Source organism: Dunckerocampus dactyliophorus, chromosome 10 (assembly GCF_027744805.1).
Source record: "Dunckerocampus dactyliophorus isolate RoL2022-P2 chromosome 10, RoL_Ddac_1.1, whole genome shotgun sequence".
In the NCBI taxonomy this organism is placed as follows: domain Eukaryota; kingdom Metazoa; phylum Chordata; class Actinopteri; order Syngnathiformes; family Syngnathidae; genus Dunckerocampus; species Dunckerocampus dactyliophorus.
The window spans coordinates 25433345-25455852 of record NC_072828.1 but is presented as its reverse complement, the minus strand read 5'-3'; the positions used below and the strand labels follow the sequence as shown (position 1 = coordinate 25455852).

Genomic DNA, 22508 nt, shown 5'->3' with positions numbered 1-22508 from the left:
CGCTGCTGTTCATCGTTGTAGAAGTCTTTTTCCACGGCTAGTTCAGAGAAATCGATGTCGTGTTCTCCGTTAGGTCTCTGCTGAAGCGGTGCTGTGAGATTTAAATATCGCGCGGTGCAATATCCCCCTCTTTGTACTCAGTAAACACTGACTGCTGAATGGCTGCAACTCGTTCACGTCATATACGGCTTTGCTTTATAAGCCTGCGATTGGCTGGCAACCTTGCCTCTCAACGGAGAGGCAAACACTGTAATGCCGCCATTTGGCCACTACAGGAAACAACGAGTCTTCTCAACATCCGGTGTGTTGTTAATTGACGACGAAGAAGCGTGTCCTCCATATTGTAAAGTAATAAAAACACACGAGGGTCTCCTAAGCCTACAATTCAAAACGACGGTTCACTCCTTAATTGACAATTTCTTCATTCCGGACGCTGTCTACCTATTTAATCCATCGGGGGAAAACGGTAAACTCAAAATGAGTGACTTTGCGTCGCTCGGACTGTCAGACTGGCTTATTAAACAGTGTAAACAGTTGGGAATCAACAAACCCACTGCTGTCCAGGAAAACTGCATGCCAGCCATTCTAGAAGGTAAGACAGTCTAAATGTTAAATAACTCAACGTGTTGGACCATAACATCAACAAAGAATATGTTGTGCCCTTTTTAACCCAGGTCGAGATTGTATGGGCTGTGCCAAAACCGGAAGTGGGAAGACCGCAGCGTTTGTGCTTCCTGTGCTGCAGAAACTGTCAGAGGACCCTTATGGCATATTTTGTCTGGTTCTCACACCCACCAGGTCAGTGCTGCAGAACACTGCTGCATTTCGGTGTTCTTTTTTCGCCTCAAATAAATACATCACTTTTACAGATGAGTTTACAATGTCAAAGTGACATGTTAACAGTAACTACTTGTCTTTGCCTTCGTTTCTACTTCTGTTTCAGTTTTGCTCTTTATGTTGTATTAAATTTACTGAATTACATGTTGCGACTGCATGTGTCCGGGTCAGCAGTGTGTGTGTGTGTGTGTGTGAGAAGAAGAAGAAAAGCTCTGAGTCCCTTGGGGAGGAGTTGTTTGGCACTACCTGTTGGTTTGCACAAATAAATCTCAAGACCTCAGATACAAGACAATGTGTCTTTACTGCTAGCTAGCACATCCTGTCATTTTCAGCTAAACTAAACCAACTCTAGTGTGTTACATTCAGTTAGTGTCTCTGTGATATCATGCAGGGAGCTGGCCTACCAGATCGCTGAGCAGTTTCGAGTCCTGGGGAAGCCGCTGGGTCTGCGAGACTGCATCGTCGTAGGCGGAATGGGTGAGTGCATCAGTCCAAGTTGATACCAAGGCTACAAACTTGGAAGACGTGTGCGCTAACATCTCGTGTGCACTAACAGACATGGTGAGTCAGGCCCTGGAGCTTTCCAACCAGCCTCACGTGGTCGTAGCTACACCGGGCCGACTCGCTGATCACATCCGGAGCTCCAACACCTTCAGCATGAAGAAGATCCAGTTCCTGGTGAGTTATGTCAGTCTACAAAAGAAATAGTTAGCCGCAAGGTTAAGAAAAAAGTAGATGCTTATACACCGGAAATTACGTTTATAAAATACTAATATCTTTTTGCACATCCACACTAGATTATCATTATTAGTATGTTTTAAGGATGGCGTCTGTTCCTAAGACCAGCATGGACAGAAACAGCCTCTTTGGTTAGCTTTGTTAGACTCGTCAACAAATAATTATGTATTATCCCATGAAAATTGGCATTACTCTTGTGGGTATTTTGGGATTCACTCGTTAAAATTGGGAGTTTACTATTGTGTGTGTGCCAGATCTTGGATGAGGCAGACCGGCTTTTGGAGCAGGGCTGCACTGACTTCACCAAAGACCTGGAAGTCATCCTCGGGGTGTTACCAGCCAAACGACAGACTCTGCTGTTCAGCGCCACGCTCACAGACACGCTACAGGAGCTGAAAAACATCGCCATGAACAGACCTTTCTTCTGGGAGAGCACATCCGAGTGAGTGGCCCGCGCAGAAGGGGTGACGTATGCGATGTGGCCTCCGTTGTGCCGCTCCAGTGCTGAGTATGTCACTGTGTTGTTATCAGGACGCGTACGGTGGAGGAGTTGGACCAGAGGTACATTCTGACCCCAGAGAAGGTTAAAGATGCTTACCTGGTCCACCTGATCCAGACCTTCACAGACGAGCACGATGACTGGTCCATCATCATCTTCACCAACACATGCAAGTAAGACCTGCTGTGCTTAAAGTACACGTGCCATAGTTAGAACAAGACACAATTGCCGTAAATGCAGAGTAATCTATAGTCACCGTGTGTGTGGTCAACAAATAACATCTGAGGTCACTAATGAATGAGTACCAGGTCAACAACCAACTCTAGACAACCTTGTGTTGCACTTTTTATTAACTTCACAAGATGGCATGTAAAGCATCACAAGTGGTCAGCATCCTGCAGCTTGACCTGCCTCTGCATGCGCTTTAAAGCGTTAGTTGCACCACTCAGCTGTCGGCGTAAAACTCATGCATGTTGCACTTGCCGTGCTGTTGTGTACAAAGACCTCAGCAGCACTCGTAATACTGGCCAAGCAGTTTTCTTCTCATACAATAAAAGTATCACGGCATCGGTTCTGCTGTGTTGTGCAATAATAAGTTATTTGTTTCTTGTTCATAGCGGTTAATTGGTTCCAGACCAAACCGTGACAAATGAATTTTCACGGTATAGGATTCAATGTTAATAAATGGAATATTTTCGTAGTTAGAGCATAGAAAACCTGTTTGACTTTCTAAACACCTTTTTTTTTAAACATTAGAGCTCTGTAGACATGAAATAACACGCCTGTAATCACCTTTACACTCCTATTATTTATTGTTTACGTCACATTGCGCAACTCTTATGCTGCAGGGACTTGAGACAGCCGCTAAATAGTGAGCTAACCAGTTAGCCTCGAATTTATTTCTTCTAAGCTTAAGAAGTCAAGCTTACCACTTCCACACAGAATGGGAGAACTTTTTTTCTCCACTCTATCATGTCGGACATGTTTTGTTTTGTTTTCAAAGTTTTGTGTCTTTACTGCCACCCAGTGACCAGAATACTCCTTATCACTGGTATTTCAATACGTTTTGACTATTAATAAACCAAAGTCTGCCACGAAACAGCGATCAACAATTGATTAATTTCTGAAAAAACACGATATAGCGAGGAGCAATCGAACCTTGATACTGCAAGGGCTGACTATTATAGTTTTGAAATTTTACAAATGGCAGCCTGTGTCCAATTATCGCCTCCTTCTACTGAGCACCGTTTTTGCGGTTTAGGGTAAACATACTGTACATCCTGGCTATAATTTTATTATTTACAAGACTTCTGTGTACCTCACTTGAGTGCAGTTCATTCATTTTGCTTTTTATTTAGCTTTTCTGGAACCCATAAAGAATAGCAGCCTCAACATGCGGTTTTCAGAGAACAACATGAGAAGAAGAGTACACACTCGACCGGTGGTTTTCAAAGTGTGCGACAGTGAGCCTCCCCTCAGAGATGATAATAGTTAGGCCTCCCTTACTTCCTAGAAAACTGATTGTGGAGCACAATTTGTGTTATTTTTGCTCACCCCACACTGTTTATTCACTAAATGTAAGAAATAAATATCAATTCATTTTACCTTTGACAGAACTCAAGTTAATTGAACAGGTTTGAAAGAGGTTTTTCTTCATATTTCTCAAGCTGCTGTCGACTAGAGGTTACAAAAGCCGCAATGCTATAGTTGGGTCTCGATGCTTTTGTGCAGCATAAGCATGTGCAATGTCTCTTATTAAAGCAATGCCAGTGGTTAACTCTACACCTGTCACCTTTTATATTATGCCTTTGTCAATGAAGACAGGGGTGTCCAAAGTGCGACCCGGGGGCCATTGTACATATAAAGTTAAACCAAAAAAATCCAGCAAAAGTGGGAAAAATACAGCAAATTGGCAAAATGTTAAGAGTAGAAGCTGAAATGTTTGCTAATAACTATAATAAAACAAAGCATTGTATTTAAATATAAAGGGTTTTTTTTTACAAAATAAAAAATAACATACAAATAGAGTGGCTCACCACATCCTTTCATTTTCAGTATGCGGCCTTCCTGATTTGCCCAACATTGGTTTTACATATGAATATTAACAGTGGTTAACTTCTTCTTATACTTTCATGCCCCTTGATGGTGAAAATGTTACTTTAAACACATATTTTGCAAAAGTTTTTTGTATGATTGTGGGTTAAAAAAAAAAAAATAAGGGAAAAAAAAGCATGTGACATAAAATAGTTTTGGTTCGCCACAGGAGTTGCCAAATCCTCACCATGATGCTTCGGGAATTTAACTTTCCCACGATCTCCCTTCACTCCATGATGAAACAGGTGAGATGTACAACAGGACCATGCTCAGAAAATGAAGTTTGGAACACACACAATAAAAAGACTGACCTCTCTTTGGGTTTTCCAGAAAAAACGATTTGCAAACCTGTCCAAGTTCAAGGCCAGCATCTATAAAATCCTGATTGCCACAGACGTAGCTGCTAGGTGAGCATTTCTCTTCTTCCTTCACATGCTGAAATAATTAGTCATACCTGCCATTGACTTCCCAACAGGGGCTTGGATATTCCTACTGTTCAGGTCGTCATCAATCACAACACTCCCGGCCTGCCCAAAATTTACATCCACAGAGTGGGACGAACGGCGAGAGCAGGTACTATCAGTCACGTGCCTGTGGGGAATATGCAACACGAGTTCATTAGTAATGAGTAGGGTCCTGCTTCAAAAACAAATGTGATGTCTCCGACTGCCTTGCCGGCCAGACCGAGTTGGCTTCATGGCCCTGGCCGGCGAGGTACCATGGCTATTAATCGGCTTGCAAAAGAGGGGATTGCATTAATTTTTTTTTACTTTTCCTTATTGCGTGCAGGAATGTGATGTCAAGTGAATGAGCATGCCATGTTTTTGAACAAGGAACATGAACAATGTTAGTAGAACAAGGGAGAGTCTCACCGTGGGGGGGTTCCTCCTCTGCAGGCAGGAATGGGGTGTCCATCACACTGGTGACACAGTACGACATCCACCTGGTCCACGCCATCGAAGAGCAGATTCGTAAGCATGAGCACTAATAAACACTCCTCACAACCTTAATCTGGTGTTTCAGTTTCATGATAAGACCATTTATTGAGCTCTTATCGCTTTCTACGCTAAAATTTGCCTTCATTCTCCATCCCCTCCCTCCCGCCCTCAGAAACCAAGTTGAAGGAGTTCCCTGTGGAGGAGAAAGAAGTCCTGAAGATTCTCACGCAGGTCAACGTGACCAAACGGGAGTGTGAAATTGTAAAGTCTTCTCATTTAGCTTTGCTGATCTTTTTTCTAAATGAATGCACACACTTTGCATTGAAATGTTTTCATGAAACTCTGCATTCTAGAGACTGGAGTCGACAGACTTTGATGAGAAAAAGGAGATCAATAAGAGGAAAGAGCTGATCTTGGCAGGAAAGGCAAGTCTTTGCTTTGTAAATGAAAAGTGAAAACTTATGAGTAACATAGGGGTGCCGACATGAGGAATTATGACGTCATACCCACAAATGATCAAAAATAGATCCGATAACCAAAGAAAAACAAAGCTCCAATGAGGCGTGATTACCCCTACTGTGCTGTGCGTGGGTTAGTATGAGCAAATCAAGCATTCCATTTCTGTGACATGCTCCAAACGGCCTGTTGTTTGGAGCATTCAACAACCTCAAACCTTGTCAGCCACCTGAAAGGCTAGCCTCGCTACGACGCACGGGCCTTGTTCCTATCGCAGCAGCTTTTGAAAAGTGTAAAGTTTGCCAGATGCGACCCAATGTCTAAAGCGATCTGTGATTTAATCGTGGAAATGATGCCGCTGGACGACCAGCCTTTATCACTGTTGAAGATACCGGCTTTTGTCGGCGAGTACTAAACCCTTGGAGCTACAGTTTGTACTTCTGAACTCCTGCTATTTTTAAAATGTTTTGTTCGTCATGATATTAACTACAGGTAGTGTAAAATCCAACTTTGGTTGAGTTCTCAGCTCCATGTGTACACAAACTAGTTAAATTAAAATAAGTTTTGGTCTTGAGAATATTATTAATTATTTACTAAGAGTTAATATTTATCAGTGTTTTCCATACATTCATTTGGCCCTACCTTTTGGGGTACTGGGTAATTTTACATTTGACCACTTTTGGTGTTTTAAAAAAAAAAAAAAAAAAAAAGTTTGAGGAACCGAATTGCTCATTTTTAACCGTGACCTATATTGAGCTAAACCATCAACTGCCACTGACAAGCTAATAAGAATTTGTGTTATTGGTCAACCTACTGTTCTAGGATCCAGACATGGAAGCAAAGAGGAAAGCGGAACTGGAGAAGATCAAGAGCCAGAAGAAGAAGTTCAAAGAGCGGATACAGGAGAACATTGACAGACAGAAACAAGGACAGCTCAAAAGGAAACTAAAAAGTAAACACATGAAGAGGAAAAAAGGCAAAGGAGGCAACAATGTGACGCCGTAAGGTGGTTTGACATTTTATTAGTCTGCAATATCTAATATGCATTGCATTTTTGTGACCATCTGCAAATCAACATTGATTTTATACCATAATAAATGAAATATTCAGTTGGCAGCGTTTGCTTCGTATCACTTCATATGAAATTAGACTCATTGTTTCTACTCCATATTTACATCCCACTGAAATATTCCAATTACTAACTTAAGCGCTGCCTTTTACATGTTAGCAACTCAAGGAAATGGTAGCAAAAAGTTCACTGCACGGAACGCAAACATGTTGGCTCTGATTGGGGGGTGGGGGACTCCAGGGTTTTAAAGCTAGTACTTCTTAGAGGAACATATTTAAAAGGTGATGTGTACTTCACAATTCGTGTCACATCTGACTATCACAAAACTAGAATCACGAGAAGAGTGAGAATCTAATAAAGCAAGCATTCCCGCTGCCAACATGTTGCTACAGATACAAAAAAAAAAAAAAGCATGTGACAGAAGCCAACTGAAATAAAGGTTCAGCTTTAAGTTGCCTCCTCCGATTTACGACCCAAATAAACTCAGAGGAAGTCTACAAGAAATGCACAACACAGGCAAAACACATTTTGCACTAATACAAAGAAAGTCCGTTCAATTCACTCCGCAGAGAAGGAAGGTGGCTTCCGACCCAGCATCTCAACTCATTTGGCCTCATTGGTAGTAGAAAAATAAAAAGCGGAGCCCCGTGTTGTGAAAGGGCTTAAATGCTGGTTGTTTTTCAGAACTACATTCATGCTTGTGCTGCAGCCACTTTTCTAAATGTATAGGCACTGATTTAGGCTCATTTCTCACCTTTCATGGAAACAACCATGTCCACTGTAAATGCATTTTAAATGCACTCAAAAAGGTCCCTACCCATTAGGATGATTGAGAATGGCTTTGTTTTTAGTTTTTAAACCCTGAAAATGCTGCCATTTTGGAGATTTGGTCTAAGTTTGTTGTGCGCTAATGGCTGACAGCCATCTGACTGGAGGCATTTGCTGTCACCTCTTGATCTGAAGGTCTCAAAGTGACATGATCCAGTAACCCATTTCTTTCTGAGCCACCTTCCTTTTCTCTCCCTCGTGTGTGTGTGTGTGTGTGTGTGTGTGTGTGGTTGATTACCACAAGCTCCATGCTGGCCTAGGCTTCCTTCACCTCAAGCTGGGGTTTGTGGACTCTTCCAACTTCCACCCCAGGAATCGCCAAACAAGGCATTTTCCGACAATCTTATTAACGTGTGGTCTCAAATCAATACTCGGTCAGACAATCTGTTTTCAAAAGATCAACGAGTTGATATTCAATGCTGGTCATGTGTAATTAATCACTTTTTTTTGTTGTTGCAATTTTGTGCTCCGTGATTAAAAAGCTACTTCAGAGAAGAAAAAAGGTCTTGACATGGGTGGGATTTGCATGTCATGCCTTGAAAAGTCTGAAAACCCCACGCCACTCGCACCACTAATGCGTGGTTTGAAACCAATCCATTAGAAGACCTTGTAAAAAGAGCCAGAGGTTCCCAAGGCAAATGGAAGGTTTTTCAATTCAAGGCTCCAGAGCGTCAGTCTCAAGCACAGAAACAGTGTTTCGTTTCCTCTCCCAGAGAGCGAGAGAGAGACAGTGTGTGTCGACTGCCACTTCCTTCCGAGGCCAAGGGGGTTTTAGCGCCCAGTTTGGCGGGTAAGCGTTGTCCTCCCACAATCCATCAAATTTAGATCAGTTCAGGACATCACGTGTTGGACAACCAGCTGACATTTAGGATGATTTTTTTATCGCCGAGTGGATCACTTTCTAAGATCTTGCCTCCTGCACGTCCGCAGAACCAATTCTTCAAAACTCAGCTGGAAAGCTTCAGTTGTCATCCGACGACTTTCCTGGAGGCTGCAAGGTGAAGGGTGTTCGTTGGGCATTTGGGTTGGGATGTGAGCCTCATTTGCATTCCCGTGAAGAGACTGTTGGCATCTCCCCTCGTTTTCCCCCCTCGGCAGCTTGACAACACGTCGCCATCTTCTCGACTTCTCACTCCTCGCACCGGCATCGGTCCCTGCCTCTTTGCTTGTCCACCGGCCTCTCGCCTTCTCCTCGCCTGTCTGTTCGTGCTCTCTTCTTCTACCCTCTTATTTCTCTCGCTGGTCATTGGTTTGCTATCCCGTCGCTTTCACTCGGTGGTGCTTCGGTTGTAGCAGAGGAAAACAGGTATCCATTTTATGATTTTAATATTTCCCAGATTAAAAAGCTAGTGAACTAAAGCTCAGCTCAAGCCTAGCTCACTTCCTTCAAGCACCCTGGAAAGACATGTGCACAAATTTAAATTCAGCCGAGAGCACAGTACTTTTAACACAATGACATTAAAGTCATTGCAGCCTGCTATGTGCATGTCATCTTGTGGCAGGACTTACACTCTAGTACTGTGACAGGCCGGTCACCCCACCATGCTGGTATGCACGTTCACCCTGGTAAGTCGAGTCCTGGGACAAAGCCACGTCAATTTGGGACTTGAACTCGTCACCCAAGTAACTGTCCTGTAGTATCATAGAACAGTGTAACCAAAACGTATGTTAGTTGCTAGGGCTATATATGTGTAAAGCTCAAGACTTGTTTTGTTTTTTTCTTTCCATATTTCACATTCAAATAAACCACAAAAACGCTGACTTTTACTCTTTCTGTAACGACGACGATGTGTTACCTGGGACAGTTCTGGCTGTGACAAACCAGGCTGGCTCATCTGGGAAGGCTGGCTCATTGAAATGTAGCCTTGAGTCAGCGGCCCCTGTGAGAAGGACTGGGAGGCCCCATCCTGGCTGGCCTGGCTGTTGGGTCCATGACCAGCACCTTGGGCTGCTGAGCCACGGGGCCTCTGTCGCCCACCACGTCCAGGCTTACCCTTCAAGGCTCCACGCCCTTTATGACGAAAACAGACCAGATAGGTCATGCATTGTAAACTTGTATAGCATCCACTCTCTGATCAACCTTATTTAAAAAAGTCCCCTAGTACTGAAAATCGACTTTTTAATCATGTCCCTCACCGCCGCTTACCTGCCCCTAGCTCGATGAGCCTATCCAATGTGTACAAGCACCACTTCACGGCAGACAGCTTTTTAACGAAGCAGGCTTCACTACACATCTTAAAATAAACTGCCAAGTATCTATAACTTTGATCATTTTGGGGTTTTTTTTTCCAGTAAATAGACTACCCTTTCACGATCGCCTGTTAAAGCATGACTTTAATGTTAGCACTGTAGGTCACTTAGCTGTGATAGTGTTACTCACGTTTCAAATCACCCCCTGCCTTCCGTGATGCTATGCTGTCGTATGTGATATATGGCATCTATTATATTAAACTAGTTCCAGTGTATACATAAACATAGCTTGTTAGTGTTAAAGCTACAGACACATAAGACAGCATGTTTCCAGTAGGGCTTTCTATAAGCACTTTTAAACTGCTTAAATTCCAGCATCAAGGCTACATTTTGGGCAACACATTTCCAATAGACTATTGTGGGACCTCTTTGAAATAGTTGAAAAAATAGTGGGACCTTTAAAATGAACTCTACATTAAGGTGAAGTCATGTACGATACCTGCAGCAGGGCCGTTAGTCTGGCCTAGATAGCTTGGCGGCGGCATGGGAGGCATAACCAGGTTGAAAGGTATTGGGAGATTCATTGCAGCCATATGACCAGGTCCCGCACCAATCATCCCAATCTGGTCATGGGTTTGGAAGTACATGTTGGACGGACGACCAACTGTTAAAAAAAAAAAAAAAAGTATGTTGAATGTATTCCAGTTGAACGGTGTGAAAATTACTATTTTAATGAAAATAAATCACCAGAGCTGCTGCGATCGTAGGCAGAGCCAGGAATGAGAGCTTCACGGGCGTCGTACATCGCAGTGCTCATGAAACGGCCGCCCTACAAAAACACACACAAAGTTGAATCTAATGGATTTTCTACAGCGTTGCACCAGTGTCATCCTCACAGCTACTCACGGGATTGATGGTGTTGACGAGCTTGCGTGGCTTGCTGAACTGCATGAGGCTCTCCCTCAGGTTGTTGAGGGGTCCCTCCACAAGGACCTTCTGCTCCTTGTAGTTGTTCAGCAGGTTGTTCCACAGTGGCTGCTTAGAAAGGGCCTTGGGATTTCCCACAATGATCACACCATATCTTTAAAAAAAAAAAAAAGAAAAAAAGTTGATTTTGTACAATGTTTGCTCTGGTGTCGCAGTAAATACACTCCAAAGTAGGTATGCCATGTTTAATTATTCAAAAACGGTCAGCATTTCCTTACTTGGCTCTGGTCAAAGCCACATTAAGTCGACGAGGATCGTTCAAGAAGCCGATGCCCTGGTGCTCATTGGCACGAACACAGGACAGGATGATGAAGTCTTTCTCTCTGCCCTGGAAGGCATCCACACTGGCGATTTCCACTTGCTGTTACAGGACAGGATAACACAATAATTACAGTGTTTTATGCCAGTTATTCATGTTTCTTCATCTTTTCTAATAGTAATGATGTCCTCAACATTGTCTAGTTAACGCAGTACAGTCAAACCCGTCTAAGTCTGCCCTGACAACTCGTATATGTCGAGTCTTGGTCTACCGGCCGCTTTAGCTGTCGTCCACATACAATTGGGCCCGCACATGTTGACGTGTTGTAGTACTGTCAACTTCATCATCACTAAGTGTAAAACAACTACAGCAATTTAACTACAGTGTTTCTCATACATTCATTATTTGTGGCACGCTCCACAAATACATTTGGAGCTACCTGTTCGCCAATTTAGCAACTTTGCTGCTCTTTTAGCGAGTTAACAGACCCCTAGATATTTTTTCCCCCTAAAAAAGGTGACTCGTGCCAAGTCTAGGGAAGAGACCTTTGGCAAGCCTGACATAAAGTGTGTGCTGCTGCGGGCCCCTCCCCTACCTAAAAAGCACTCACAGGCGGCTCAACTTTAAAAAAACTTTTAAAAAACCCAACAAAAAGTAGTAACAGAATACAGTTAATTTGTAGTTCTAAACATGTTCTGGTTTTCATGTTTTTTAACTCTTTTTTTGCAAATGCGCAAAATTTGGCAATGACATCATTCCTCCCAACCCACCATCACCACCACCACAAATAGATTGCAGTCCTATGGGAAACACTGAACTACTATCTAGTAACACTGTATTAAAATATGTACTCATTGAATTCCTGTTTAGTGCAAACGAAGCTTCAAAATAACAAGCACGGCAGTATTAACTTGGACTCTATCACAGTGACTAACAAAACGTGCCCATTTAATTTTTTTTTTAAAGATTGTTAGCTACCGGAAGAAACATTTGCTCATGTACAAAAAGCTCTACTGTTATTGCAACAGCTTTCCTTAATAAGAGTAGAAAGCATCATATGAAAACAGAAATATGCTCTAATGGAGGAAAACTGTCAAACTGCCGTCGGTTCAGAATCCTTTAATATCGCTCATTCTCAAGTAAATGTGCAAGCAACAGCTATTTTCGGGTATGTCAAGAAACGCTTATCGTTGATAATCTGAGGGGCGTCACCTTAAACGGGTTCAACTGTATTATTATGAAAGAGCAGGTTGTTTTTCAGAGCTGTGTGATGTACCTGGTATAGTTTAGTGTGCAGGGAGCCACTGAACTGCATATATTGGACCAGATAGGAACGCTGACCCTCGTATGGGGTAATGATCCCAATCTGGTCTGGCTTGGCTCCAGCCTTCAGCAGCCTGGTGGTGATTTTCTCTACATTTGCAGCTTCAGTCCTATTGGAAAATTCAACATCATGTGTCACATGTGTGTATTTACACATAAAAAGAAGTGCTCTGTGGGACATCACCTGTTCAGGTAGGAGGTTCCGGAGCTGGCGATCTCCTCCTGGCCTTGAGTCACATAAAAGAACATGGGTTTGTCCGGCTGCGGCCATTGGAAGTCAAAGCCCTTCTTGATGCGGTCAGCTAGGACGAATGGAATGGAGATGATTCTTTTAATCTCTAAGGGCTGAAGATCTTTTTTCCTGAGGTTCCAATAGGAGAGAAATGGAAATGTTTGTCTAACCTGCTGTGACACCATTCTGCAGGGAGCCCTCATAGAAGATGTTAGATGGGAAAGCACTGAGAGCCGGATGCATTCGGTACTGGACCTGCAGGCGAATTGGTCGGATGCCCAGAACCACCAGGCGCTCAAACAGGGACTGTGACAACCCTGCCTTGGCTGCCTTCTTGCACGTCACAACAGGACCCAACTGGCAGTGGTCACCCACCAGGATGAGCTACGGTGGGAGAAAATGGTAGTGATGATAAAATACCAGAGAACACCAGTTGATTTTGTAGATGCATGAACCACATACCAAATTTGATTTACATTTTAACAAATACCCCTTTTCTTTATTTCTAACATTTTGGGCAAAACATTTACGCCTAGTTACAGTTAAAGGGAGTTTGAAGATCATATAAAAATTGCAACAGCCCTTCAAAGGGACATACAAGTATGACCTGACCTTTGTCCTAAACAATTTTAAAGAATTTTGAACTATAAATCCTTTCCACTCTAAAGAATTGTTCTGACCCAAAACAATAATAATACCTGCTTTGCTCCAAGCACAACGGGCACCATACACTCAGGTTCTGTGGCTTGGGTGCTCTCGTCAATCAGGATGGAGCGGAACTGCATCTTGGCCAGGCGAGGGTCCCCTGCGCCAACGCAGGTGCAGCAGATCACATCCGCATTCTGAACAGCAGAGGAGGAGAATTACAATACTCAAACCTCTGACAACAGTGATAACTACAGGGCCCCCAAGGAGACAAGGAGGAAAAAAAAAAGCACATTTTTGCCAGATCTGGCAAAACTATTTTAATCAACAGGACACACTTCTGGTCGCAGGGCACATATAGACAAACACTCACACTCACGTTCATACCAATGGACAATTTAGAGTCCCCAATTAACCTAACATGCATGTTTTTGGAATGTGTGAGGAAACCGGAGTATCCGGAGAAAACCCACGCATACACGGAGAGAACAAGCAAACTCCACACAGAGATGCTCGGCTCATCTTTTGAAAATAAAATGGTAACTTGCGGTCCTGGCTAGTGTTGCTGGAAACATCTCCTTCACGAAAGGAAAGCCACTGATTAGCCATACATCGGATTACGCAAAAATTCTTCTTTTTTTTTTTATCCATAATTTTTTTCCCTCCCTGGCCTCTTGGGTGCACCATAGATAACTGCATTTTTCAATACAAAAAAAAAAAAAACAACACAAGGAAAATCCAAAAAAGGCATTGAAGTTGCTCCTCACCATGAGCAGCTCCCTCTCAGCCGTACGTTTCAAGGCTCTGTAGCGCTTCTCATCAGCAGAAGAAAGTTCGCCTGTCTCATCCTTTAGCTGCTGAAGTTTCTGAAGTTCTTGCATGCTACACAGTGTAAAAAAAAAAATTACAGATAATCCATGAAGACACACACTTTTATCCTTAACTGTGTGCACCAGATGGTCGTTGTAGCACAATACATGTTTGGTTATGTCTCCTAGATTTCAGATTCTTTTACTGTGCAGAAAGTAAATTAGCAAAATGTAAAGTCAGATCTGAAGGATCTCATACAAGTGCATGGATGTGTCAATAAAAGATCATCCATCAAAGAGAGGTCCATTTCCTAGGTCTCAATGGCCTTACACTGACCTGTCCATATTGCTGATCTGGTTATGCAGAGCCAGGAAGGACACTGGAGATTCAATAGCCTCACGGCTCTTAGCACACAGCCTGACCACCTTCAGCCCGGTCTTGTCAATCTTCTCAGTTAACTGGTCCACTGCAATGTTACTGGGAGCGCACACCAGGACCGGCCTACGAAGGAACACACCGAGAAACCCTCAACAGGCATAGATGCTGCATGACATTAGCTGCAGCATTCACAATTAAATGTAAGAATAAGAATAAACTGAAGAATGTTTTACCCATTGCCCTGACGAGACAGGTGGTAAACAATGGTGGCAGAGGTAACAGTCTTCCCAGTACCAGGAGGACCCTGGATAAGACTTAGAGGCCTCTGCAGCACAGTCTTCACTGCATAGACCTACATACACATGCAAATAAACACAGGATTAAGTGTAAAGTTTAAAACCCTAACAAAAACATTAAAATGCTTCAAAAGTCATTAGCAACTAAAGTCTTTAAAAGCATACTTTAGGCAATCTGAAGAAATAAATGACAATTCTACCAGAATACCAGACAATGTTTAATGTTTGCCAACAAAAATGATGAATGGAGGAATCTGACCTGTGAGTGATTGAGGTCAGGTAGGCCCTGAGCAGTAAAACGCTTCGGCAGCTGACACTTGATGGTCACATCTTCCACTTCGTGACCCAGCAGCTTGTGGTAAATGTAGCCAGAAACTGAGGTCTCATCCACAGCAAAAGTCTTCAGAGCACTCTGCATCCTGCAGTCGGACATACATGAGTGGTTACCATCACTGACCTGACATAAAATTACCTATTTAGCACTAATAATGACAAATGGCATAAACTTACTATGAGCCTCCCTGTCACAGGGGAACACAACCTACATGCTTTGTCAAGAACGCACAAATTCAACACTAAGATTCAACCCATATAAATAGGAGTTGGGTAAGGAGAATGGCGTCTATGCTATTATGTAAAAAAATAATAAAATAATAATAAAAAAAAAATCCAAACAAGGTTGCAAATTCAAGTTAGTTCCATACATTCACTGATGGTGGTATCGCGGCCTTCCATAAATACATTACATACATACAAATTCCATAAATGTTTAAACCGTACCTCCCAAAGGGTACGGTTTGGGGGGGGGAGCTCGTATTGCTCTTCTCAAAGAGCAGTGGCTCCTGCTGGCCTCTCCCCCCCATCTAAAAGCATATAAAATCTTGTTTATGGCGACAGAAGAACGTTTTTTTTTCTTTTTTTTTGTCCTGTCCAGCCATTAGGGCAGATAGTATTGTTGATCCAAATTAAGCTTAACTCTTATGCGCTCAAAGTTTAGTTTTCTAAAAATATATCTTTTTGCTTTTCTTGTTTTTTGATCACCGAGTCTCCCACAGTGTCCGTAAAGCGCATGCGTCGTGGCCAATTATGCTAATATTGCAGTGCTGTTGGAAACGCTCAGTTACGTATTATTGCACATTTGTTGATTACAATTTAAAAGCTGCCTAATAACCTCAAAAACTTGGTATCACTCATGAAGAGCAGTAAAAAAAAATAATTGATTATATGTAAAAACTGGGGTAGTAAAAATGGAAGCCTACCTGTCAAAGGAGGTGGCCTTCCACACAAAGTCAACCTGGAAGTTATGGGGAATTTCCACAGGGGCGCCAACACTGCTCCGCAATTCAATAGCAATTTCATCCCCGTAGTCTGGAAAAGCAAGTTGTTAAGGAACGCAAGACCTTAACAGTTTGTTTTTTTTCCCAATGAAGATTGAGAAAAAAAAAAAAAAGAAAAAAAAAAGGACAGTCAAACTGCAACAGCACCAGTAGGAGGCTCAGTCTGTAAGTACTTGAGAGCCAGTAAACAGAAGCAAACATAGAAATTGAGAATAGTTGCTAATGATGAGACAGTCTGCTTCCAGAGCACAGCCCTTTCGCAAAAAATCCTTTTTACACCCCCCCATATACGTTTATGGGATGCTTTGTGCTTGCAAATCTCCCATCAGGGGGAAAAAAAAAATAAATGACTGCTCTTCTGCAAAAGCTGAACTGGAAACTGATAACAATAAAAGGATACTGTCTGGGACCTTGATGACATGGCCGATCCCTTTCCACAGCGGGGCCAGATCTCCTTTGTACCGCAGGCAGATCTCATCACCTTGCATCAAGCGCATATCTGAAATTGGTAAAGCAGAAAAGAAGGATATTTTTAGAAAGATTCAGAAATACGCATATAGGGATAAATGCTGAGTGGTGAGAAGAAGTCTGCAGTTTTGTTGCAAGAGGCAATAGGATGGCGATCTTTCAGTCCGACTGGAAGGGAGTGAAGCTCAGAAATTACCATCTGAATCCGTCTTGGGCAGAGTGAAATACGCAATCCGCTTCTTATTCAGCCCCAAGTCCCACCTGACTGTTATGTTGTCTTGGGTCTATGAGGAAATATATTAAAACAATAAAGATTTATCTCTTACAAAATACATGGATTAAAGTAAATTAACAATAAAATCTGCTAAATGATAAATAAGCATGGGTTCGTGTGTGATATGATACACGGGCAAAGCGACGATGACTGCTTAGATATGGTGAAGAAATACCTGAGACTCTTTTAGCTTCTTGTCATAGTCTGCCTCCAGTTTGACCAAAGGACCAAAGATGTTTTGGTACTGGTAAGCATCCTCGTAGCGCAGCAACACATGCTGGGGCTCCTCATCCACACCAGGCTTCTCCAAGTCCTCCAAGGTAGCACTGGGGTTGTCCTGGAGCAAAGACAAAATCAGAGGGAACAGAACTGTCAAATTTGTTTTAAATACTGTAATTGTGCCATAGGTGGACAACACTAAAGCAGCAACCACTTTAGAGCCTTCAAACTGACTGGCATCACTTGGGGTAAAGCTCTCAGACGCATTTGGTGCCTACCTTCCAGAGTTCCTCCAGTTTGTTGATCTGCTGTGCGGTGATCTGACGGGCACGCAGCTGCTCCTGCTCCGATGGGATCTTCACCAGCCATGAGAGAAAACAGCGGTCTTGGATCAGTGGCTGCCACTGGGAGCTATCCCAGTTGATGTCCTTCAGGCTACTCTGGCTGGCACAAGGCTGCCTGTGAGGAAATGAAAGTTTCACACAGATGAGCCGGGGTACAGAGCTACCTGTTCGCACTCGCTCATAAACACATTATAATGGGACTTTGAATGTAGCTTGTGGTTCCAAATCTGTACTGTAGATGGTATCGTAACTCTGCTTCTTGGCACATCTCATACACACCTGTCTGCCAGAGTATAAGACGACGTAGCAGGAGGGGCCAACGTTGCAAACTTAGCAAATATTCAGAACCCATTACAAAAACACCACCAAGCGACAAATCTAGCTTTTTTCCCGGTCTTATTGCGCACTTCTGGAGACTCAAACATGAAAGATTATACTGTTGTCTAATTTGCATAATCAGCCATGATGCATGTGCATGTCATTTTTATGAGAATGTGAGCATAAACCGTGAAATGCAAAACAAGTATGCTTAGAAATATAGATGAACTTCCTTCTGTTGCTTCTTTGTGTTTTTTTTTTGTTTTTTTTAATTAATGGCACAAGCAAGATGAAGCCCCTTGTGAGCGCTTTTAGATGGGGAGGGGTGCCCACAGCAGCACCGTCTGCTCGTTAAAGAGAGCAATACTTTCAGAGTGGCCTTTTATTGTGGGCAGTCTAAGGCACACGTGTGCACTAATCATGGTGGCTAATCAGCGTCTGGATATGGCACACCTGTGAGGTGGGATGGATTATCTCAGCAAAGGAGAAATGCTCACTATCACAAATTTCGACAGATTTGTGAACAATATTGGAGAGAAATGGTGATATTGTGTATGTGAAAAAGTTTTAGATCTTTGAGTTCATCTCATAAAAAATGAGAGCAAAAACAAGTGTTGCGTTTATATTTTTGTCGAGTGTAATATTGTTGCCAACATGATAATGTATAATATCTATTCATGTATAAACGACACATGAGCAATATTTCTCAAATGTATGGTTTATTTTGTTATTGTTACACAAGTGTACGGAACACAGCTTTCAATACATTGCAAAGGCAAGACTATGTACACCATCAGACACACTATACTTACATTACCTCTGGAAAGCTTTAAAAATAATGTAACTATCGCCTCAAATTGCAAGTTCATGAAAATACTACGCCGATAAAGCCTCAAACAGCTCTATGTACAATTATCCCAACAAAATAGTTGTTCTGAAAACATGACCAGGATAGAATTTGCAAGCTTAACACGGTTCAACAAAATTGTTTCCTTTAAAATCCAGGCAGTTAAAAACATCTTCTTCTGTCTTGCAAATATAAATAATTTGTCATGTGCTGAAAATCTGCAAAGTTCAGTAAAGTGTGAAGTAATGCATAACCCAGACGTCGGCAACGCACGCAAGGAGACACGACAGTAGGCATCATGAAGGCAGCGTGAGCCGCGAACTCCGTCTTGAGGGTTAACCGCCGGCTAAAAAGTTTAGGGCATTGTGTCTTAGTCACTTACCGACAGAGGAGCACCACCACAGAATCAGCCTTAGCTGGGATGAAACCCAGGAGGAAGACGTTGCGACATCCGCAGTTGTAACACTCCAGCACCGTCTCGCCCAAAGGTCCATCCTTGTGAAGTGTCACCTCTTTGCATTTGGCTCGCACCAAATGGTTCACAATGTGGCTACAAGGCAGGGGTGAAGTATGGTTACAAACTGGGCATTTCATGCTTTTGTCTTTGGCGATAGAGTGGAACCTTCAAATGTGTAGTTTGGAAACTGCCCAAAATTTTGCGACATTCGGAGGTCAAATCATCACATTATGCGAGACTTCAGCTCAGTGAGCCTGTAAGCCTTACAGGTGTGATGATGACCATTGGTTAACTTGTTTTTATACTTGTAAAGTCACACAATGCAAATTAAAACACTTGTCTGTGCAGATAACAGCTGTCTGATGCTTGCAACGGTTTTGACTCAGGCCGTTTCAGTTACTTCCTCCAGGAAAGTTGCTTTAAAGTATTAAACGAAAGGTTCCACTGTCGATTGTGCTTATGTATGATACAGATGGGATGCCTACACACCTGCCAGATGTGTTTCCACGACCGTTACAGAACCACTTCTTGCTGGTGTTGCAGTACACCACACAGGCTGGATCATGAATACCACAGTAGCTGGAAAGGAGAAGTGTTTTAGAACATTTGCATTTCTGTGCATGCAGTCGAAGCGACCTTAAATGGGAACCAGCGGTGTTCAAGACTAGTTTCCCCCTATATGATAGAACACAGTGTCAGATTCATAAAGCATAGTTTCTTATTTAAATAAGTATCAGGACCCCTGGGAATGGGTAGTTGCTCTGGGAGATATGGTGCATTCCAGACTGCTAGACAGGAAATATTCCAAGGACTAAGCACAAAGCGTTCTAGTTGGTATCAAACTTGTCATTTTTTTCGTTTTGTTGTTTCATATAAAATAAAAATATTTTTGTTAATACTGCGGGCCGCACTTAGACATCCCCGGTGTAGCTATATTCCTTCAGTGCATGCACCATGCTCGTGTCAGTGTACCTGCAAGCGTGCACCGGCAGGTCCTTAGTGTAGTAGGCATCTTCTTCGTCTTCTTCAAAATTTAGCTCTGCTAACAGCTGACTGGCTTTGGCCACAGAGTCATCCACTCCGCCGTTGTGGAGCCCCTCATCCGGACCGTTAACCTGCGACACCACACAAGCGTTACTGCCAGCATAGCACTAACATGTTATGCTAACGAAGATAAGCTATTATTAGCTTATTGGCAATCACATTACGTTAAAAAGGTGTGATAAAGTTTTATGGTTGTCACGTTATTTCGTTGTTAGTCAGTTTGGTCACACATGTGCCTATTCCGTTCAATGTGTAGTTTAGAACAAACAAATAATCACACCAATACTTTGGGTTTAGTTTGAAGGGTGGCTCACCATTAAGCTAACAGCTAGAGCTAAAGCTAGAGCGAGCCACCGTCAAGCTAGGTGGCGATACGTCCAATAATAGCGGGTTAGCATAGCAGGCGACGCTTTAGCAGCTAGCTAACCCACGGCTAACGTAGCTAACCCGCGCGGTGTTGATTCTTCCCCTGCAAGTGAGAGCTGCAAACCTGACTGTCCAACTGGCTCTGGGTCTGGCCCTGGGTCTGTGTCTGGCTCGGGAGGGTAAAGTCGGTGAAGTCGTATTCGGAGCCCTGGGTGTCCGCTCCGAGCAACTCCGCTTCCTCGGTGTCCAAGAAGGTGAGGGTCTGGGAGCTTGGCCCGTACGCCTCCACACTCATCTCGACTCAACTTTCGTTTCACAGAAATGTTTCCCGCGTTCGTCCAAAGATGATTAAAATCCGCACAGTGTCTTGCTATCTGGAAGCGGACTCCAAAAGTACGAACATAAAGCCCAGGGTAGTAAAATTGTACCGAACGGCACCTCGATGGCTTCGGGAGGTCCAATAGCGACGGAACGTTCTGCGCCGCTCGCCGTGTGACGTCCCACTACGTTTACAGTGTGGCGCAGAGACAGGCGATCGCATGAAGAGCTCTCACTCAGGGTCTATTTCCGGATATCGAAAGAGACACGCGAAAGCTTCACGAGGAAAACATCAAAGGGCTGCAGCATTGCTGTGGTTACATCACAACAGGCCGTAACGTGCTTCAAGTGCATTCATTGTAATTTTACTTTTCATACTTTATTAGATATGTTTATATAAATAATAAAATATAATTATATATTAACTATAATATATATTACATAAGTATAACGATACATACTGTATACTCTATACAGAATACTTTTATACTGTATTTCATTTTTATTCCCAGGAGTTTAATGTTCCCAATTAAATCCTATATAATGTAGTAGCTGGTTACAATGGTTTAAATATACACTCAAGTATATATTATTAGGTTATCCTACTGTAGTAGATTAAATATGATGTACATATAACATTTATAGAGAAGCTAATATTTGCGAACGTGGTACTCAAGACTGAGTATGATAATAATATAACTGTATTTGTATTGTATATACATTTTTTTTGTAAGTCCAAACTCAGTATGGCCAGTGTAATAAAAAGTGAGCATTTTTAACATTAGCTGTCAAGCTATTGAACATGTTTTTGCTTGGTTGCAGGTTTCTGAAGTTTGCATGTAAACATTTACAATAAGGGTTAAATAACTGAGTGAAAGTGCACATTTCGCTGATAATGCCACATATTTGAGACTTCGACTCTGTATTATGTGTCTAATTGGTATCGCAGTATCATATCTATCTTTCAAATATAGTATGACAAGAGTATACGGCAGGGGTGTCCAAACTTTTTCCAGCGAGGGCCACATACTGGCAAATGGAAATGGATACTTTGTAAACCAACACATGCAGATATGCTAAGAAGTTATATGTAGCTCAAGAAAAAACTGCCTTGCACCTTTGTAATACAGGTGATATGCCACTAAAAATGACGTTTCTTCCGTAATAACACAAGTTTATTCTTGTAAAATTGCGACTTTTGTTCTTAATGTTTTGACATGATTCCCGTAAAATTACAGCTGTTTTTTTCCATTTCTGCTGTTTGTTTTTTTCCCCCCAACTATTTCATTTCAGTTTCCTCTTGTAAATTTTCTTCTCGTAATTATAACTTTATCTTTTACAACAATAATGTATTTTTTCTTTACTTCAACATTATTACAAAAATGATATTTTTGCATCATTTTCCAAATATTTTAATTTTCTTCTAATATTTTGACTTTATTTCCATGTTATAGATTTTCCTCCAACCTAAGTTACCAAAAATTACAACTTTCATTCATTGTTTTGGACTTTAAAAAACAAAAAAAAACACTTTTTTTCTTTAATATTTCAACATCATGCTACTAAAATGACATTTTTCCTCATACTATTGCTTTATACTATTACTTTATTCTTGTGAAATTGTGGCTTTTTTTCCTTGCTAGATTACAGCTCTTCTCTTAATATTTTGACTTTTGATTGATTGTCCCCATTTTTTTTTTTAAGTTTCCTTGTTAAATTACATTTTTAGACTATGCTGCGGGCGGATAAAATCACAGCCACGGGGAGCAAAGGGCCCCCCGGGCCGCACTTCGGACACCCCCGGTATACAGCATTAACAAGCAGGATACTGAATATTTGCTTTGTGTCCAATTACAGTTGTTTTAGTGACAATATACATTTTCCAAAGTCATTAAAAACATAATAAAATGCAAGACAAATCCATTTAACATCTGAAT

The 22508-nt window shown here is 42.2% G+C and overlaps 2 protein-coding genes across 2 annotated transcripts; one reads left to right on the top strand and one right to left on the bottom strand.

Moving 5' to 3' along the window:
- The first annotated feature begins 316 nt into the window (after nt 1-316).
- On the top strand, nt 317-8281 carry ddx49 (DEAD (Asp-Glu-Ala-Asp) box polypeptide 49). The gene is made up of 13 exons (XM_054790328.1): nt 317-592; nt 675-798; nt 1229-1314; nt 1394-1515; nt 1830-2017; nt 2107-2247; nt 4338-4413; nt 4499-4575; nt 4644-4741; nt 5065-5139; nt 5279-5367; nt 5460-5531; nt 6385-8281. Exons 1-13 carry the CDS (start codon nt 478-480, stop codon nt 6565-6567), a joined length of 1446 nt encoding a protein of 481 aa, XP_054646303.1. The 5' UTR covers nt 317-477; the 3' UTR covers nt 6568-8281.
- On the bottom strand, nt 5365-20761 carry LOC129189052 (regulator of nonsense transcripts 1-like). Its single transcript, XM_054790327.1, has 24 exons — nt 20378-20761; nt 19816-19958; nt 19333-19422; nt 18769-18936; nt 17156-17336; nt 16834-16995; nt 16581-16668; nt 16317-16415; nt 15839-15947; nt 14839-14998; nt 14517-14635; nt 14242-14406; nt 13863-13977; nt 13149-13292; nt 12621-12834; nt 12403-12520; nt 12172-12328; nt 10855-10997; nt 10556-10730; nt 10397-10478; nt 10149-10313; nt 9256-9470; nt 8969-9091; nt 5365-8854 (listed from the first exon to the last, which is right to left on the bottom strand). The coding sequence occupies exons 1-23, from the start codon at nt 20546-20548 to the stop codon at nt 8972-8974; spliced, it is 3303 nt and encodes a 1100-aa protein (XP_054646302.1). The 5' UTR covers nt 20549-20761; the 3' UTR covers nt 5365-8854; nt 8969-8971.
- Nucleotides 20762-22508: the final 1747 nt, after the last annotated feature.

Bases quoted from the DNA above. Each gene is read 5' to 3' on its own strand.
- ddx49 (XM_054790328.1), top strand. From the start codon at position 478: ATGAGTGACTTTGCGTCGCTCGGACTGTCAGACTGGCTTATTAAACAG. The intron at 4,576-4,643 runs GTGAGCATTTCT...ACTTCCCAACAG, and splicing joins GCCACAGACGTAGCTGCTAG to GGGCTTGGATATTCCTACTG. The intron at 5,532-6,384 runs GCAAGTCTTTGC...CTACTGTTCTAG, and splicing joins AGCTGATCTTGGCAGGAAAG to GATCCAGACATGGAAGCAAA.
- LOC129189052 (XM_054790327.1), bottom strand. From the start codon at position 20,548: ATGAGTGTGGAGGCGTACGGGCCAAGCTCCCAGACCCTCACCTTCTTG. The intron at 16,996-17,155 runs GTAGGCACCAAA...TCTTTGCTCCAG, and splicing joins AACTGGAGGAACTCTGGAAG to GACAACCCCAGTGCTACCTT. The intron at 14,636-14,838 runs GTCAGATTCCTC...ATGTGTATGTAG, and splicing joins CTGACCTCAATCACTCACAG to GTCTATGCAGTGAAGACTGT.